The 20,946-nt window shown below is 40.5% G+C and overlaps 1 protein-coding gene across 2 annotated transcripts in view; it reads right to left on the bottom strand.

The window, feature by feature from the left end:
* Positions 1–1,696: 1,696 nt before the first annotated feature.
* BCL2L12 (BCL2 like 12) overlaps positions 1,697–20,946 on the bottom strand; it is a 27,962-nt gene continuing 8,712 nt past the window's right edge. Inside the window, exons 1-7 of one of the 2 annotated variants that reach the window (XM_081932529.1) lie at positions 17,703–17,763; positions 16,345–16,576; positions 14,450–14,817; positions 7,625–7,786; positions 6,852–6,958; positions 3,369–3,620; positions 1,697–2,623 (exon numbers count right to left, since the gene is read on the bottom strand). In XM_081932529.1, the coding sequence (XP_081788655.1) occupies positions 2,576–2,623; positions 3,369–3,620; positions 6,852–6,958; positions 7,625–7,786; positions 14,450–14,817; positions 16,345–16,499 (1,092 nt within the window). In that variant the 5' untranslated portion in view covers positions 16,500–16,576; positions 17,703–17,763 and the 3' untranslated portion in view covers positions 1,697–2,575. Of the gene's footprint in view, positions 2,624–3,368; positions 3,621–6,851; positions 6,959–7,624; positions 7,787–14,449; positions 14,818–16,344; positions 16,577–17,345; positions 17,526–17,702; positions 17,764–20,946 lie in introns of those variants that run through there. The other variant, XM_081932528.1, reaches the window with a different exon arrangement.

Here is a 20,946-nt window from a genome sequence, read left to right as displayed (position 1 = left end):
ATGGTCTCCTCCATAGCTTTTGCAAGGCGGCAAACGCGAGTTGAATTTTCACGCCAGCTTCGTGCGGCTACCGCTCATGCCGTAGCTGTCATCTTCTTGCTGTCAGAATGTTCAGGCTCTGCGGCCTCATGGTGGACGCATGTTTGTTTCTGCGCGGCTTGTGGCATGGTTTGCTGGCGTTGCAAGGTCTCCATTGTCTTGTCTGCTGATTCGGACGCTCTGGCCTGATCAATTGCAATCTGCAGAGACAGATTTGATCTGGCAAGCAATCTTCTCTGCAGATTAATGTCCCGCACACCGCAGATTATTCCGTCTAATATTAAGTCGTCCAGGTCACGGAATTCACAATAGGCTGCTGCCTTATGAAGCGCTGCCACGTACTCATTGATTCGCCCCTTTCCTAATATTAAATTCGTGGCGGCAAACGTGCCTTGATGGTTTTGGTGCATATTGACTTTTCGAAGTCTGTTGTAATGCCGCCCAGGGAACCGCTTGGAGCGGGATTGGCTCCGACAGGTTCTTTGCTGTTTCAAAAACTTCTGGGCCACAGTACCCCAGAAAAAGGTTCTTCTTTCGGCTTTCAGGGACACCCGTAAGGTCGTTTGCCTCGAGGAAGCATTCAAATTGTAACATACACGATTCCCAGTGTTCGGCCACCGGGTCATATGGAGTTGGTGGGGCGTGCATGGCCATTTTCGTACAGAGGGCGATTTGAAGTTGCTGCTCAAAATGGTTGCTCGATGCCGCGCCGATGCTCTGGGCTGGATCTACTTGCTGGATTCGTTGTTCTTTTTTTTGCCTATTTGCCTTCCAATCCCACCTTCGTCACCAGTGTTAGATTGGGTATTGAGAAGGCAGACACAGGCTTATAGCAACAATAGCTCTTTATTAACGGTAGAACAGTATGTACAATCCAGTAACTGCTTGGTCTGACAGCAGCCCTTTTATAGGGAGCTGTCAGACCTCTCAACCAATAGGATTGAACCTCTGTTCCCGCCGGAACAGATGACCTTGGTGGAAACCATGGTAGTTAGAGTGAATATCTAACAAGATCAGTTTAACTTTTCCTCTGCAATGTGGTGCACTAAAGCTATCCTTGGACTGTAGAAAGTCAGCACCCAACCACCCTCCTAGAGAATAAAATATTTTGGGGAATATTAAAAAAAAGGCAGGACAGAATATTTCCCCTAAAGGAGAAATGGAGAGAAAAAATATTGAGGCAGGAACCAACATCAGTCTCCCTGCCCCAAGCACAAACACACTACTTTTAGAAATGCATATTTGGTAATCCATTCATAAAGACTGGGCCAGGTAGAAACTCCAAATAAGCAATTAGGCCCACAAGATTAACTCAGACACTGAACCTAGGATTTGCATTTCCCCTTCTGTCTCCACAGCCAGCCATGACCCCAAAGGAATCTGACAACAGCCATTAGACTATTACAAGATATGTTCTTGCACAGGAACGGGAAACTCAAATAAGGTATAAAACCCACCCTCTCTCAACTCCGTTTTGTCATCTGTCCCAGAACTGCACGTTGTGTGTATTGGTTCTGTTCACCAATAAACTGAATCTTTCCAATCAGCCTCCATTTTATTCCCAGCTTGGAACTGGACCTAGATATTTCTTCCAACAGGACTTCCAAACTTCAGTTCCATATTAGCACAGCCAAAGAAGAGTTGGTTCTGTTTCATCAAATCATTAGAATAGGCTTGTCCAAAGAAAAGTGACAGATGCTAAGAAAAGTATTTGACACCGAAATATAATCTTTAATTTTTTATTTAAAAAAAATCACAGTGCTTCAGGGAAGCTATTGCTGTTAAATAAACATGGTTCCATATCCCTGAGTTTTATATTAAGTTTATTTTCTCCCCCTATTTATACAGAGTCCCACTGAAATTAATACGAGTCTCCTCATATTAATTCCTATGTGAAACTGAATCAGTCATAGGAATTCTTTTTCTTGTTCTAAAATCCCAAAATTTCTCAAGAGCACCTCAGAACAACAACAAAAAATCTCAACAAGGCAACAGAACGTCCAAAAATTTCCTTCCATCTATCTCAAAATAGGGATAAAATAAGATTTGAGTGTATCTATTTAATCTCAAGTATAAAATCTGAAGAAAGAAAGTTCATCTTGGGTGAAAAAAAATCAAACCTTCCTCAATAAGCGTTACTTGGAAGAACAGAGGCTGTCACCAAGGGCATCACTTTTCTTGCCTCTGATGGTGGGCATCTCTAAAGAACAGCCTTTAAGAAATACTTTAACAACTGAAAGGTTTATGAGGGAGTAACTACTTCATACTTCTGCAGAAATACTTGACAATAAAATTTGGCATACTGTGGTCAAATTTTGCAATTCACTCCAAACACAGAAGATTAGAGTTGGTTTCTGCTAATTCTTAATATCTCAGAATTAGCTTCAGTCATGGCTACTAAAACAAATGTCCCTTTGGATTTAGCTTAAGTGGAAAGACACAAAGATCTTTAGATGCTAGCAGCTCTACCCTGCACTCAGTCTTCTGCAAACAAGATTCATCATGAGAGCATTGCCACGGATGCACGGAAGTTTGTTCAGTCAAGTTGCAAGTCAAATATCTCCTCCTGGGCTACAATGTTCTCCTATTAAGAAAAAAAAAGAACAGCCATTTTCATTTCACTGTTAAACTTTCTTTCTTTCTCTTTCTTTCTTCCTTTCTTTTTCTTTATTTCTCTCTCTCTCCCTTTCTTCCTCCCTCCCTCCTTTCCTTTTCCATTGTGTCATGCTTCTACTTTGACAGCAGACAGAATTGTGATATATAGTGTGGGAAACCCTCTTGTTTTAGAAGACAAAAAAGTGGCTCAACGTATTTGCAACAATACTATTACATCACTATTATTCCATTGGGATATCAAAAATATTAAAATGTAGTCTCTTGATCACAACAAAATATCCCTGTAGTAATTTATAATAATGAACCTTTTCTCTTTTTTTGTAGGAAAAAATAAATTGTCAGCTGCCATTCTGCAACATAATTGTACTTGATAATGCAGGGATAGAGAACACAAGTTCAGTGTGTGTGTGTGTGTGAGAGAGAGAGAGAGATCTAATATAGAACTAAGATGCTTATGGTTTAGCTGCAGCATTTAGACAATGTATTCAGCTAAATAGGGTGTCTTATTCCAATTTTGTAACCCTCAAAAGCAGACAATTTACAGAAGAGATGACTGTTTTTCCCCAAAGTATTTAATCAGACCTCAAGTCATCTTAATTATATTTTGAGCAAAATAATCAGGATTTATTTTCTGTTTCACTTTTGGGGCCCTTTTTTATGTGATCTGGCCTACCATAAATAAAACCCAAGGAAACACATGTTTCTCTACATACCCAACCACCTTGCTGCTGCAGCCAAGGTATGAACATATCCATATACTGCAAACTGTAGCCCATGAGAGTATGTACTGTGTGGCTGTTGATGCCAGCCACTTTCCTTGTGAGTTCCATGGTAAGGGCTAGCTTGGCTAACTGAGGGCTAGAAACTCCAGGTGGGGTACGTGATGTGAAGGCTTCAGCCAGGTGAGTAAAGCTGCGGTAGGAGAGGCGGGAGATAGTGTTGCGTAGCAGTGGGTCAGCTTCAACCTGCCAATGAAAGAAAATGACATGAATGGCAAGAATTTAAATGTTAAAGGAAGCTTTTTAAGGGACAACCGTAATTAAAGAGAGGTGATTCACTGTGCCCCAGATAAGAAACGTCTGAGTTGGAAATCTGAGAGGAAACCTAATAGGAGCATTCAAATATGTGAAATGTTGTTGCATCAAAGATGAAGTACAGTTATTTTCTTTTGCCGATAGGAATTGAATGAATGTCAATGGCAAAGGAACAGACAAAACAATAGGAACATTTTCTTATTGATAATAGAGACTTATGACTTGGTAGAGGTGAAAAAAATAATTGCTGGACAGCTGTCTGCTAGACCACTTTCTATTCTTAGGAACATTCTACTACTGCTTTTCTTTCATTTAGAAGCTCTACCTCAGAAAGTTTATGGAACTCAAGAGCATATTCATTAAACAATATGTACTTAACAGAGTCATCATTTTAAAAAATTCAATATAGTCCTGGAGTGAAATGCTGTTTGTTTTTTTCTTTGATTGATACACTTTTTCCTTTCTTGGAGAGTATGAAAATATGGTTTCACAAATAAAAAAAACCTGAGCATATCAGTCGAAAGGAAAATAAAGAAATTGGATAGCATGCATACAATAAATCCTACTATTTTCAATTATATTCTGCTTTTATAATGTTTCAGAATTCAGGTGGTATATACACATTCTCAGAGGTTACTTATCCCAAAATTAATCAGCCTATATTTGGGGAATCTTTATCTATGAAGATACACTTTTATTGTGTATGTGAGATGAAGAAAGCATAAGATTCCACAATTACATAGCTGATCAATACCACAACAAATATAAATATTTGTTTTACATATGTAATTCAGTTCTAGAAACTTTTTATCTAAATGCTTTGAACACTGGAGTGTCCATAATGGATTTGCAACTTTGGATTTGCGGTAGCTCCAGCAAAGGTATATAAACCAACTCTGAATCTTGAATTATCTGCCTCTATGGTCCTTTCTGGAAAATATTACAACTATTAAAAATGATGAGAAAAGGCTATATAAAACAATGTCTCTTGCAAAAATACAAACCCTATACAATGTAGAACTTCAGTTCAAGTGCCCTATTTGCTGGTTTATAAAGTTTGTGGATATGATGAAATGGTATATTGTTGCTTGAGTGTAGGACAACTAAACACTTAACTGGGCATTTCTTTATTAGACAAGTAGAGCTATATGAACTACAAGAGAGAAGCAGTGAGGGACGGGCAATAATCAGCGGGACAGGAGAAAACTAACAAAAGCAAAGACAGGCGGGGGGAATTAAGAGCGAAAGTTTACAGTATGTGAAGAGAAGCACTGATAAATATTATGAAAAAGAGTCAATCTATAAATAAGCATGATGTTTTGTTTCTTTAAATTGAAGCCATTTCATGTTATCTGTTCATACACTGTTTTATTAAATACTGTAAAACCTTAATTTATTTATAAATACCACACCCTCCAAGTGATTGAGAAACAGTTTATATCAAAACCACCCCCACCCTAAGGCAAACCAAAGTCGCCCTGTATTCTGAAAATCTGGATTAAGAAATAAGAAGTAAGCTATTTTATTGAAAGACTTTTATGATAGTTGCTGCTTTTTATCACAAATGCTTCTTTTTAAAGTATGTATGTATGTTCTGTTAATTCTCTCATTCTTAATTGTTTCTACTGGTATACATTTTATACATCTTGAATTGATTGCATTTTTATTTTTTATTTTCCCATCTTGAGATGATTGTAGTCATAAAAAGCACTGAAAAATATATTAATTGAACAAGTAAATTAATATGGCTATATTCAGCTAGTTATTGGAAGATTTACCATATTTTTCGCACCAGAAGATGCACCGGACCACAAGACGCACATTAGCTTTAGAGGTGGAAAACAAGAAAAAAAAATCGGCCTCTACCTCCCAGCATCCATCCAGTATTCATCTGGCTAGCGTCCTTGCAGCAATAGCAAACAGCCTGGTCAGTTTCAGTTATCGCAGCCCTAGCAGCTGGCTCGACAGGGCTCCGCTCCGTTGTGCCCACCAATCAACCAAGCTGAGCTGCTGCCAGGGAACACTGGAGCCTTCACTGATTGGTGGTTGGATCGGCCTTCCAGAATACTGCTGATCAGTTCTACGCAGCAGGAATAGCTGCCGTTCACTGCCATTTGGCAGCAACAAGCGGTGGCGGCAAACCATGATCCCCCCTGCTTAGAACAGCTGATCAGCGGTATTCCAGGAGGCTTATCCAACTGCTAATCAGTTGCTTGGCAGCGAACGCTCCAGTGTTCCCTGGCAGCAGCGACAGGCAGTGCTGATAGGGCCAACCCTCTCCCCCCGCCACAATATTTGCTCTATAGGATGCACAAAGATTTCCACCCACTTTTTTGGGGGGGGGTGCGTCTTATAGTGCGAATTTAAAAAGCACAGATTAGCATTCAGTCAGAGACAGCGGGGTAAATGATCTGTTTAGTGCAACTATAGTAAATTGTACTTTTTTCAGAATAGATCATCCCTAAATAATTATTAGGGTTTTGCAATTTTACAGATTTGATTTTAAAAAATGCTTTGGAGGGTGTAGAAAAGCATGAAGTCCGAGACTCAATAAAGTCTCAGTATCTGTTTCCATGATTGTTCCAATGAGTTGCAGATAGATGCTGCATTCTGACTCACTCTGAAACATTTCTTCCAAATCAAATCTGAATAACTACACAGTCCCCCCCCCCCAAAAAAAACATGCCAAAAATATGACCAAAAAAAATTCCCCAAACTGCCTTACTCCACATACCTAATTAAAAGTTAAGTTCAATAAATCACAAAACAGAGAAAAACAAATGGGTAGATTAAGCTGTGCAAGTTTATATACACCAGTTAACTTCATGTATCACACAAAACAAATGATCTGAGTATGGAACCTTATATCCCGAAAAGCTGCCTAGTTACTTTGAGGTAAAATGGGCAGGCTATAAATTTTATAAACAAACAATAAAAATGAATGCAGTCAAAACAGAAATATTAAAGATAACAGGAACTTATTTGAAGACTTGGGGAAAGTCCAAGATTTACAAAACATAGCCAGAAAAAAAGGAGGAATATATTTGGCAAAGTAGCCCAACATAGTGTAAAGTTACACACAGCAGCCACAAAACACCCAGTGCCTGGCTCTGCACTTTGAATGTCAATACTTTATGCAGTAACTCTTTGTTGCATGTGTACCTTTTTATTGAAGACAACAGCCTGTTCTTCCAGAAGGGCAACCAACTTCTGAAGTATTTGTTCTTTCTGTTTCTCATCCAATTGTTCTGGCACTTGTTCCAAGGCAACTGAGTAAAACATATTATTATCATTCTAAAATATAAACAGTATTTCTCTGAAAGAACAGTCATCAGTTTTAAGCAACATAGATGTCAAAATGACGGCATGTGTATTGTAAAGTCATTGCATAAATATTATATAATTTGTCAGATGCATCTTAAGATCTGAAGGAAATATTCATTTCACTTTGTGATGATATCAAGATGTACTTGTAATCATTTGATTCCTATCGTCCTGTGGCTACCTCTTTATCAAGGGAAGACTAGTTTTCCCACAAATAATTTAGATAAATGGAATTAAATTAATAGTTTAATTTAAAATGGAGGAATCTACTTAGATTTGTAAGATTGCTGTAAAAGGAGATGAATTGTTTCATCTAAGCTTCATTTTTCAGGGGGAAAGATTGTTTTAAATTCTGAGTCATCTTTCTTTCCATATGATTTGATATGTACTTCCTCCAAAACTTAGTTCTCTAATCTGGTGCTTTTCACATGTATTGGCCAAAAATTGGCTGGAATATTGAGAAATTAAAGTCGCAACAAAACAGGAAAGTTACAGTGAGCACAGGAAACACCTGATTCAAAGACCAAGAAGGGATTTCTGTGTTATCACTGTTATATACCCAGAGTTTTTGGATGAGGCAGTTTAAACACACAAGAAAATAAATGTAGTACCTGAATTGTCAGAGATAGTGTCTGTGGAAATTGTGATGTTTGGATCTTTGGGAGAAACTGAGCTTTTGGCAGCTATAGGGCTAATCCGTTGTTGGTGTTTCACAAAGTAATCTAGTTTCTGAGCCACCAGAGTATAAAACTCAGCATCCTCAGCTTCACCATCTGGAAAAACGAATGGAAAGTTATTAAAGCAAAGTGCACACACACAAAAAATCAAATCCTATATCAAGGAGGTTACAGAAACAAGTGAACAGCAAAACAGTACTGTACTAACATGATAAAAGTACAGATTCCATCAAATCAAGTCGAATTTCTAGTAATACCTGAACAAGTCTGTATAGTTTTGATAGAGCAATATGGAAGTGTTTGGCCATTGCTTTCTTCTAGGATCTTTTTTACTTCCCATTTTACTTTAAATGTCCTGATAGGTTGCTATCAAGAACTAAGCAGGCCTGCTCCTAAGCCAGGGGTGTCCAAATTTGGGAACTTTAAGACTTGTGGATTTCAACTCCCAGAATTCCCCAGCCAGCCATGGCTGGGGAATTCTGGGAGTTGAAGTCCACAAGTCTTAAAGTTCCCAAGTTTGGACACCCCTGTCCTAAGCCTTTTGAGATCAACCAAACCAGCTAAATGTTGCCATCTACTGAGGCCATGATAACTTGATTATCTGTCAAATAACTATGTAATGCTTGTTCTTCTGTACTTTATCAGGAAGATGATTAGAGATCCAGTTTTGTAGCAGCATTTTAACCATAGATTGAAAACAGGATTATAATAGATTATTACAGGAATAATTGCGCTTAAAGTTATTCCAATTATTATTAGAATTATGTAAGAGAAAAGAATACTTTTTTCTGATGAACTTAAACAGAAAATTCCATTTAGAGGGGATAATTTATATCTTTCAGAGATCCTGGAACACCGGGGAACTACCAGAGGACTGGAAAAGAGCTGATGTGGTTCCCATCTTCAAAAAAGGGAAAAAAATAGATCCAGGAAACTACAGACCTATCAGCCTGACCTCAATACCAGGAAAGATTCTGGAAAAAATAATCAAGCAACGAATTTGTGAACACCTAGAAGCAAACAAAGTAATAGCCAAAAGCCAACATGGATTTGTCAAAAACAGATCATGCCAGACTAATCTTATTGCATTCTTTGATAATGTGACAAAATTAGTGGACCAGAGGAATGCCGTCGATATAGTTTACTTGGACTTCAGTAAGGCTTTTGATAAGATAGACCATAACCTACTACTAGATAAAGTACAAGAATGTGGATTAGACAGCATCACCACTAGATGGATTCGTAACTGGCTGACCAACCACACTCAACGTGTAGTTCTCAATGGAACTGCATCTACATGGAGGGAAGTATGCAGTGGAGTACCTCAAGGCTCTGTTTTAGGCCCAGTACTCTTCAACATCTTCATCAATGATTTGGATGAGGGAATAAATGGGGAACTCATCAAATTTGCAGATGACACCAAGCTGGCAGGAATAGCCAACACTCCAGAAGATAGGCTTAAGATACAGAAGGATCTTGACAAACTTGAACATTGGGCACTATCTAATAAAATGAAATTCAATGGTGAAAGAGTAAGGTTCTACATTTAGGCAACAAAAATGGAATGCACAGGTACAATGTAGGTGATACCTTGCTCAGTAGTAGTAACTGTGAAAGGGATCTTGGAGTCCTAGTGGACAACCATCTAAATATGAGCCAGCAGTGTGCAGCAGCTGCCAAAAAAGCCAACACAGTCCTAGGCTGCATCAACAGAGGGATTGAATCAAGATCATGTGAAGTGTTAATACCACTTTATAATGCCTTGGTAAGGCCACACTTGGAATACTGCATTCAGTTCTTGTCGCCACGATGTAAAAAAGATGTGGAGACTCTAGAAAGAGTGCAGAGAAGAGCAACAAAGATGATTAGGGGACTGGAGACTAAAACATGAAGAATGGTTGCAGGAACTGGGTATGTTTAGCTTAAGAGAAAGAAGGACTAGGGGAGACATGATAGCAGTGTTTCAATATCTCAGGGGTTGCCACAAAGAAGAGGGAGTCAAACTATTCTCCAAGGTACCTGAGGGTAGAACAAGAAGCAATGGGTGGAAACTAATCAAGGAGAGAAGCAACTTAGAACTGAGGAGAAATTTCCTGACAGAACAATTAATCAGTGGAACAGCTTGCCTCCAGGAGTTGTGAATGCCCCAACACTGGAAGTCTTTAAGAAGATGTTGGATAGCTATTTGTCTGAAACAGTATAGGGTTTCCTGCCTAGGCAGGGGGTTGGACTAGAAGACCTCCAAGGTCCCTTCCAACTCTACTATTGTATTGTATCGTATTGTAATTTGGAAGAAGTGATTTTCACTTTTAAATATCAGAGATTTTGAATTCTGTTTAGAAAGCAAGAGATTTTGAGGAAAATAAAGAATTGGAAGAAAGGCAAATGCATCTACCTACCTACCTACTCTCTCTCTCCCTACCTCTTACTGTATTTCTCTCTCTCTCTCTATCCCTCTACCTACCTACCTACTCTCTCTCCCTACCTACCTACTGTATTTCTCTCTCTCTCTATCCCTCTACCTACCTACCTACTCTCTCTCCCTACCTACCTACTGTATTTCTCTCTCTCTCTCTCTAACCCTCTATCTACCTACCTACCTACTCTCTCTCTCCCTCCCTCCCTACTCTATTTCTCTCTCTCCCTCTGTCTACCTACCTACTCTCTCTCTCCCTATCTACTGTATTTCTCTCTATATATATATCCCTCTATCTACCTACCTACCTACCTACCTACTCTCTCTTTCTCTGCCTCCCTACCTACTGTATTTCTCAGCGTCTTATACTCCGGTGCATCTTATACTCTGAAAAATATGGTATATTTAAGGTGGGAAGTGATTGTAAGAATATATTACGGTAATATTGGAATGGGAATGTTATTTTTACATCATGACTTATCAGTTTGGGGATCTAGGGGTTAAAAAAAGCAAGTTATATGAATATTCTCAAGGGGAAATTCAATATTTAAGAAACAGTTGGAATTTTTGAATGACTTCAGATTTGCTCAATAAATTACTACTAGTATTGCCAAGTATGAGCTTCACCAGGAAAGCAGTAGGAGGTAGAGGTAGAAATGGTATACTTGAAATTGAAGGACAAGATGCTCTAAGTCAGTGATGATTAACCATTTTGGCACCAGGTGCCAAAACTGGAGCGTGCGCATGCGCACTGGTGCGCCAGAACCCGGAAGAGAGTAGCTAGCTGGTGCACCTGCATGCCGGACCAGCTGTCCAGTGTTCATGAATACAACGGAACCCGAAAGAGCAGCTGGCAACAGCACTGTGCCCACACACAGGGCTCTGAGCACCACCTCTGGCCAGCATGCCATGGGTTCGCCATCACGGCTCTAAGTATAACTTCCTTAATCCAATAATTAATTTCTTCTAGAGAAAAATATTGTATATTTTCCATTGATTTAGGGAGTAAATCCACTTTTTTTGTTCTTTGCCTACCAACAGAATTACTTGCAGCTCAAGGTTTCCTGAAATACCCATATTTAGCACCTATCCAATCTTGCTTTAGTACAAGAATTGGGCATTTTAAAGATTTTTAGACTGCTACAGGTTGTACAGTTTATTTACAGGTAATCCTCAATTTACAACCACAGCCAAATTCACAATTTGTTACTAAGCGAGATAGTTAAATGAGTCATGACTCATTTTACAATCTCAAGCAAACCATTAAAGTTATTAAGTGAATCTGGCTTCCCCCATTAACTTTGCTTGTCAGAAGTTCCTTAAGAAGGTTGCAAATGACAAGCCCAGGAACCTGTGATGCTGCAACTATTGCAAATGCATGCTGATTGCCAAGCACCCAGGGTTTCAGCATATGGCTGGGGGGATGTCGTAAGTGTGAAAACTGGTCGCAAATCACTTTTTTTCAGTGCCGCAGTAACTTTAAATCATCATCACTGTCTACCATAGACCTGACTCATTCTTAAAAGGTCCATAAAGGGAACATGCATAAGCGCACCAATGTGCCTACCGATCCTATCTTATTGCCACCATTTATCTGTTTTGCTTCCTCTGTTCATGCTTATTGTTCATATCTATCCTTGTTATTTTGTACATGTTTGACAAACAAACATACAAATAAATTAAACAAATAGTTGTAAGTCAAGGACTATAATATTTCTTAATTTTTCTAGCTTGATCATGGGCATGGGCAGTTGGGCATGGGGAGAACATTCAAATGTTCAGATTGGTGGAGGAATTACTATTCTAAAGTCAATCCAAAGTCTTAAAACTGCTTTGTTTCAGGGTAAAAATGTAGAATATCATTTTCTTGAATTCTGTTACCTATTGTCCAATTTTAATTGACCTCAACAACATGAGGCCTACAATCTGTCTAGCTAAGGGGAAGCCATGAAAAATGTTCTTGAGCTGTGTGAAAAAAGGCAGGACAATATTTTTTTAAAAAAGGTTTAAAGGTTTAAGATGTTTTTAAAAAATTAGCAAACATACTGTGTTTCCCCAAAAGAAGAAGAGAATCCCCCACCTCTGACCAGGCAGAGCGCCACTCACCAACCTAGCACTATCCCGAAGGTGCCAAGCCGCGGAAACCAGGGGGGAGGGGGTTGATCACGTTTCTTGGTGCCTTTGAGATACCGCTAGGTTGGTGAGTGGCGCTGTGCCCAGCTGAAGAGGGGGTTTGCCAGGTGGCTGCTCTCTTGCGAGCGGGCTCCCAAAGAGCCAGGCACAGCAGCCACCCAGCAAACCCCCTTTCCAGCAATGCAGAGCGCCACTCACTTACCTAGGGGTGTCGCCAAGCCGCGTTAAGGCTGTTCACCACCGCCCGGCACTCACGGCTTGGCGCTTTCAAAATGCCAGTGAATGGCGCTCTGCACGGCTGGAGAAAAGGGTTGCGCGAGCGGCTGTTCCGCTCCCGCGCCTCCAAGTCTCATGATGCCCTGGCCCAGCTCTCCCTGCAGAGCCAGGGCACCTCTGTTGCCGCCGCCACCATCCCAGCTTGGCTTTTTCGGCAGCTTCCAAACTGAGTCTTCCGACAGTGGCCGCTCTGGGCATATGCTTTATGGTTGTGGGCTGGCTGTCAGCAGAACGTACAACCATAGAGTGTATGCCCAGAGCAGCCACTGCCAGAAGACTTGGTTTGGAAGCCGCCGAAAAAGCCATGCTGGGATGGCGGTGGTGCTGGAAGTGGCAGTCCCTTGGCTCTTGAGGGAGAGCTGGGCTAGGGCATTGTGAGGCTGGGAGGCACGTGAGCGAGAGTAGAACAGCCGCTCGCGTAACCCCCCTCTCCAGCTGTGCAGAGCATCATTCACTGGCATTTTGAAGGCGCCAAGCCGCTGGAGCCGAGCGGCATTGAACAGGCACTCATGCAGCTTGGCGATACCCCTAGGTCAGTGAATGGGGCTGTGCCCGGCTGGAAAAGGGGTTTGCCAGGTGGCTGCTCGTGAGCGTGGTCACTTCATGGCTGTTGTGTTGCACTGCTGCGACAGCGCAACACAGCCATTCGCCCATGAGGCTGTGCCCGGCTCTTTGGGAGCCCGCTCACAAGAGAGCAGCCGCCCGGCAACCCCAAAACAATAAGCCCTCCCTCATAATAAGGCCCAAGCCATATTTTGTGTATAAAAAGAAAATAAGACCTTGTCTTATTTTCGGGGAAACACGGTAGTTATAGCCTAGCAACGGAAGCCCTCAAAATAGCAATAGAAATTGCTTTCAAATTTATTTGTTAAGAGACTTTTTGAAGTGACTATTTGGAGAAGTCAATAATTTGCCAATCAGGTCTTATAAATAGGTAACTTCTTGTTCCTTTGGGCGCCAAGAATAAGATGAACTTTGAGTATATGCAGAGAACAATGAAATGATCTGAAGTGGCTTTCAAATAGGTTATGGAAAGTGGGAAGGACTTCTACCTTGGACTAAGTGCATTAATAAGATGACTCTGGGGGCCGCATCCAGCCCGGAGTCAGGAAGTTCCCATTACTTCAAGAAAGTTATTAATATATTAAAAATAAACACATATAAGCCCAATGTGATATAATGACCACAACACTCATCTTGGAGTCACTAAGACTCAAATCTTTGCTCAAAATGAACATTGGAAAGATAAAACATAACTTTATCTCATTCTTCCTCCAAGAAGCCAAGATATACCATGTTTCCCCGAAAATATGACCTACCCTTAAAGTAAGTCCTAGCTTGGTTTTTACATGTGCGTCCAATACAAGCTCTACCCCCCCCCCAATTAAGCCCACACACCCCAGGGTGCAGCAAGGCACACTGATAAAAATTAAGCTAGGGTGGGATTGGGGGTGTTGGAGCTACCCTACCTACCAGTCCTCACAAACCCCAACACCTGTCTCACCTTACTGGCCCACTTCTTTTGCGGCTGCTTGTCGCAGCTCACTTGTGTCGCCTCTGGCCTCAGTTTTGCCATCAGAGACCTTCCGGAAAGCCCTCTGCAACCAAAAAATGAGGTCCGGATTGATGCGTGCATCGCCCTTGGTCTCTGTTTCAATGTCAAGAGCCTTCTGGAAAGCTCTCTGCAGCCAATAACAGAACTCTGGATTGATTCAGACCTGTGAGGAGGTGCTGTGTGCGTCAACCCAGAGCCTGTTTCTCAGCTGCAGAGGGCTTTCTGGAAGGTTTTGATGGCGAAATGGAGGCCGGGGCCCATGAAAATAAGACCGGGTCTTATTTTCAGGGAAACACAGTATTCCCATCTATCCTTCCAAACAAGGCTTAAACAAACAAAGAAACAAGAAGAAAACAGAATAAGGAGCAAAGATTCATACTGCCTGTTGTCTGGGCCTCTTCTGGTTCAGCTGCCTGCTTTTTGCAATAGCAAGTGACAAGAGGCAAAGTGTCAGGCCGCCTGGGGAGAGCATTGGGGTCGGTTATCTCTGCTGAAGCAGACTTCTTCTTCAGGAAGCCCTTGAAGGAGAAGTGGCGCTTGCGGTGGGTCCCTTCAGGTCCTGACTTAGATTTCTTTAAAGAGTCTCCAGGGCAGGGCAGATTGTCCGAGGGTCCCCGAGAATTGGACCGCTTCTGCAACAGGTGCTTAATGTTGGTGCGGAAACTATGTTTTTTCCCTTCCACAGAGTTACTTCCTTCATGGACAGGACTGCAGGCAGGACACTCTGGAAAATGTTCCGCAGGGGACCTGTAGACAGAAGAAAGCACACTGAGAATGGGAACCGTGGTCTGTTGTTCTACTCCTCAACCTCCTTGGTTCATTTTTGTCATTTTTTTGTTTGCACATATTTCTTCACTTATTCTATAAGAGATATCTCAGAGCTGCAAAGCCTCATGAAACAGAACAGAATAGAATAACCGAGTTGGAAGGGACCTTGGAGATCTTCTAGTCAAACCCCCTGCCTAGACAGGAAACCCTATACCATTTCAGGCAAATGGTTATCCAACATCTTCTTGAAAACATCCAGTGTTGGAACATTCACAGCTTCTGGAGGCAAGTTGTTCCACTGATTAATTGTTCTCACTGTCAGGAAATTTCTCCTCAGTTCTAAGTTGCTTCTCTCCTTGATTAGTTTCCACCCATTGCTTCTTGTTCTGCCCTCAGGTGCTTTGGAGAATAGTTTGACTCGCTCTTCTTTGTGGCAACCCCTGAGATATTGGAACACTGCTATCATGTCTCCCCTAGTCCTTCTTTTCATTAATCTAGACATACCCAGTTCCTGCAACGGTTCTTCATATGTTTTAGCCTCCGGTCCCCTAATCATCTCTATTGCTCTTCTCAGCACTCTTTCTAGAGTCTCCACATCTTTTCTACATCGTGGCGACCAAAACTGGTTGCAGTACTCCAGGTGTGGCCTTACCAAGGTATTATAAAGTGGTATTAACATTTCACATGATCTTGATTCTATCCCTCTGTTTATGTAGCCTAGAACTGTGTTGGCTTTTTTGACAGCTGCTGCACACTGCTGGCTCATATTTAAATGGTTGTCCACCAGAATTCCAAGATCCTTCTCACAGTTACTACTATTGAGCAAGGTACCACATATTCTTTACCTGTGTGTTTTATTTTTCTTGCCTAAATGAAGAACTTTACTTTTTTCACCATTGAGAAAATTACAAGAAAGTAATAAAATTGTTTGTGAGGAGCAGCAAAACAACACATATGGTAAAGGGTTGGGGAAATTAGTTTAAAAAATGAAGCAGGGATAAATATTGAGGTAGGGAAAAAACTTTAGCCATATAATATTAAAAGGATGGATTAAAGAGATGGATATGGTAATAATGTTCTGGAGAAAATGAGTCTCAAATTGCTATTTTGTCTATGAGGGCAGAGATACTTGAAGAAGTGTTTAAAAAAAATTCTGAATATCATAGCATTTCTTGTCAAATTATTTAAGCTTCTTGTTTCTCTGTTTTCAAACTTCTACTTAAAATCAAAACCCTATTAGGCCAGAAAATTAACCCCATAGAATCCAAGACTAGAATTCAAGCTTCAACACTATGGAAGCCCTTGCCATCTATAGATTATTAGATTTCTGCTCAAATCCCACTATTTCACTGTTTCTCAACTATGGCAGCTTGACATTATTTAGGCTTTCTCAGAATTCTGGGAGTTGAAGTTCGCACATTATCAAGTTGCCAAGTTGAGAAACCCTGATCTGTTTATTTCCTTTCTTTGCAGATAAATCGAATCTTCAACCGTAAAAGCCATTACCTGGACATGTAACTTTGAGGGTTATGGTAGCCACGACCGACATGTCCTGGGGCCCCATCCTTTCCACTGTTTAATGCTCCTTGCAAGAATGCTTCCAGCACCAGCCGTGTCTCCTCAACCACCTTCCTCCTAGGGGGCACTGGACTTCCAGCCATGAGCTTGGAACTATGCAAGGCTGGGACGGTATTTTAAAGCAGGGAAGAGACCTTTCTTCTCCCAACTACCATTACCTCTGAAAGGGAAACAAACCCACAGAAAATACTGTATTAGTTTTTACTCTGCCACCAGCTTTTTTTCATGCACCTGCTTTTTCACTGTTTCCCTGGACAGTTCTTAACACACCATAATCACATTCCCTTTCTCTCCTGAATTTGCAAGAAACTTATTCAGCTTACGCCCAAAGTCGAACATTGAGGGTTATGGTAGCCACGACCGACATTCATCCTTCCCGTGGGATCCAGAATCAAATCATGCTAGGATCGTTGCTGTGCCAAACAAACCCACATACTCAGACAACACTTGCATCACTTTCAATAGAACAATAGAAAAAAAGCCACTTCTTTGCTCCACATATGATATTCTTCTTTTAGGATTTTTATTTATTTCCTGTATTTTCTCCAAGGTAGGAAACATAATTTTGGACTACATAATTTTGTTTATCTTCACAGCTTTCATGGGAAGTAAACTACATTAAGAGTTAATATCAAACAGTTTTGTGATCAAATGGAGATTTGAACATAGGCCTCTCCAGTCCAACCATTTAATCCAGTGTTTCTCAACCTTGGCAATTTTAAGATTCCTCCATTTGGTTGGGAAATTCTGGGAGTTTTAGGTCCATACACATCCCTTTATCTTAAAATTGCCAAGGTTGAGAAACAGTGCTCTAGCCAATACATCTCTTCTTCTGCCTCTTTCATATGCTTCTTAAAACTTCCTTTACAATTCAATCCTGCCACCATAATTCCTACTCTCTCAAAACCGCAACAATACATCATACTTACAATACCCGGAACTGGTGTTTTCTTATCAGATCTTTCGATTTACTTTCAGATCCTCAACTCAGTTTCAGTCTAAAACTGAAATTCAACTTTAAACCCAACCTCTAGAAAGAGGTAAATTGAAATGAGTCCGGCGGAATTTCAAGGAAAGAGCAGACGGGATGAAACCTGCATTTCTAGCTTCTCCTCATTCATTGCCTCTCTCGGCCCGAATCTCTTCTCCCACCTTTTGCCCCTCCCCACCCTATTTTGGGATAAAGAACTCCGTTTCAGGCTGGACTGTGCTCGCTAGGCCATCACTCTTCCCCAAGAGGATAGATTTAACCCACAACCACTAGAGCAGAATATATATATATCTACTCAGCCCGAAATATTCTCCAGCTCCTTCAAAAAAGTTCCTCTTGAAGTTTGCCCTACCGGTCTGCGCATGCGCCCATCATTCTCCGCTGCTAAGTGGCAGTTTCCTCAAACTTTCATTCCTCGGTCTTCCGCGAAAAGAAATTAGATTCTGCAACCTTCGTATACGGCTGCAGCCACGGATGCATGCAAGTTCTGTATCCCGGGGATTATCCCCCCCCTCCTCCCCTCACCCACAGATTGCCCCTTAGGAACTGAGTCGCTATTGTAACGGTCAAAGCTGGAAACAGCTAGATTGTTTAGACTGAAGCAATCAGGCAATTTTTTTAAAAAAAATTCACCATCAGAAAGATAAATAAATCGTATTGAAGATGTCAAACAGAAGGGACCTGCTGATTAAATGCAAAGGCTAATGTGGCACAAGAGAAAATACATATTCTGTTAATTGAGTTTGGAAGTATGTAGAAACTAGAATGTGTAATTGAAGGGTATTTTAGACATCTTAAAATAGTATGTTATATTCATTTCTAACTTTTTTTTCCATAAGGAGGAAAGGGAATCTCTGGCTGTGTCCTAATCATTTGTTGTTGTTGTTATGAGATGCATTTGAGATAGGCCACACACACTACCTGACCAACAGGGCTATCCAGGGCACTTTGTGCCCAGCTAAGATTTATTTTGAATCTAGCCGTGTTTTTTAAGCTACCACTGTAATGACTCTCTTGCAGTGTTTCTCAACCTTGGCAATCTGAAGATGCATGGATTTCAATTTTGGGAGTTGAATTACACTCACCTTCAAGCTGCCCTAGCTGAGAAACACTGCATCATGGAAGACAAAATCTTATAGCTCCCTCACTCATCAGTCTGTTTTCAAAGGATGGGAGGAATAAATATTTATCCTGTATAGAATACAATTTTTAAAAAGATGGATTATGCTCTTCAAACCACACTTTGAATTCCACTTCCACAGAATGCCACCAAGCCCAAGCTCATTTTTGCTAGTGCGCGGGTTAGTCATTGGAAAACTTTTGACTCTGGAACTATTTTATGTAATTATTTATTTCACAGATGTATATGGCTGCCTATGTAAAATGTATGGCCCTGCATGGCTAGCAAGATTAAAAATTGATGAAACGATAAGATATACAAAAAATATAAAATGCACAGCAGCTGAGAAAATTATAAAAGCAATAATTATCATTCAGCATAAACAGAAAATGGCTTCATTGCACATAAATGGCTGCAGGATTGCAAGCACAAAGCCAGGTCCTCAGGCCTTTGCAGATCTTTAGGTTTGTATTTATCCAATGTCCTTTGATATCTTTTGAAGTTGTAGCCATTACCATATTCCATTTTATGTTTATCTAGATATAACCTGAGATGAGATGCCAAATAAGGTTTCAGTGTTGTAAATAATGTATCTTTTTATTTTCAATAAAGATAACTTCATATTCAAGATGACTGAGACAGTTATGGATATTATCTGAAGAGTGTGATACCACAGCAACTTCAACCGAGATGATGTAAAATGTAACAGGATATTTAGAGAAAACAATGGACAAGTGGAAGGGAATATTGGTAATTACATGCAACTTCACCTAGGATATAGAGGTAAAGACTATTAATCAGGTATATAGAAATACAGATCTTGGAAGGAATCAGCAAGGGAATTAACCTGCTGACACTGTATTTTTGGATTACCAGAATATTTTTGACAAAATATGTTGCCAGTGACAGTACGATTAGTTGTCACTCAATAAAATGTGAACAGACCAAATTTTGATTAACAGGGGGGCATGCATTTTTGTAGAGGCTAATGATGCAAGTTGAATCCTACTGTGAGTATTGTGTCCAGTTCTATGCACCTCACTTTTGGAAGTACTCAGAAAAATTAAAATCAGTCCAGAGAAAAGAAAATGATCAAAATGATCAGAAACAAAAAATGTAGACCATGAGTACTGAAAACTGAAGGTAGTTTCCTGCCATTCTAATATAGGAAACAAATGAAAACTATAGTCAAGGCTCTAAAATAGATCTAGAAGAGGTAACATGCATTAAAAATATCTACATTTGTCTCCACTTCCACATAAGATGCAGAGCCATTTTCAGGCAGACCTTGGTTTCCTCAAAATATTAAGGACAGCCCTAAAGATAATCCAGTGTTGAATTATACTTTACAGCTTTTAGAGTCTATAGTTCAGTTTTGGTGTATTCAGTAATAAGAAACCAATTTTTGCAATAAAGATAACTACTTTAAAGCAACAGCAGAGATTATGAATAAATCCTTCCCTAATCCCTTGACCATCTTGCTTTGGACAATCTTGATCAGAAATTACCCATTTGAGAGTGAGGAAGAGAGAGACTACCCTGTTTTCCCGAAAATAAGCCCTCCCCCAAAATATTGCAACACAGCAGCAGCCATGAGGTAATCATGCTTACCACCTCCTGCACCTCAAAAATAATAAGACCTCCCCGAAATTAAGGCCAAGTGCTTATTTCAGGGGTCAAAAGAAAATAAGATCCTGTTTTATTTTCGGAGAAACACGGTATTGGTTTTTGAGAGAGCCATAGCGTACACTATTTCACAGTAATTCTCCCATTCTAAACACATCCCTCCAGTAAAATGCACAGACATTTCATCTATGGCAACAACATCAATGAAAACCCTAAAGGTACTTTTCAAAGGAAAAGTTGGAAGGGACCTTGGAGGTCTTCCAGTCCCATTCCCTGCTTAAGCAGGGAACTCTATACCATTTCAGACAAATGATTGTCCATCTCTTCTTTAAAATACCTAGTGTTGGAGCACCCACAAGTTTTGGAGGCAAATCATTGCACTGAGAAGCTTCTTGGATGAGAAATAAAACATTTTCAAGGGGCGGGGGGGAAGTTCAGTTGCCTTTTGAAAAGCACCTGTGGGACAATCATGACCTGAAAGATTGAGAATCTCCACAGACATCAACAATACAATACAATAGCAGAGTTGGAAGGGACCTTGGAGATCTTCTAGTCCAACCCCCTGCCTAGGCAGGAAACCATATACCGTTTCAGACAAATGGCTATCCCAAATAATCTTAAAGACTTCCAGTGTTGGGGCATTCACAACTTCTGGAGGCAAGCTGTTCCACTGATTGATTGATTGATTGAATGCTTCTTGGTCTACCCTCAGGTGCTTTGGAAAATAGTTTGACTCCCTCTTCTTTGCGGCAATCCCTGAGATATTGGAACACTGCTATCATGTCTCCCCCAG

Source organism: Natrix helvetica (genome assembly GCF_964273705.1).
Source record: "Natrix helvetica genome assembly, chromosome: Z".
NCBI lineage: Eukaryota > Metazoa > Chordata > Lepidosauria > Squamata > Natricidae > Natrix > Natrix helvetica.
Note: the sequence above shows the minus strand (reverse complement) of the source record. Positions and strands in the feature narration are given on the sequence as shown.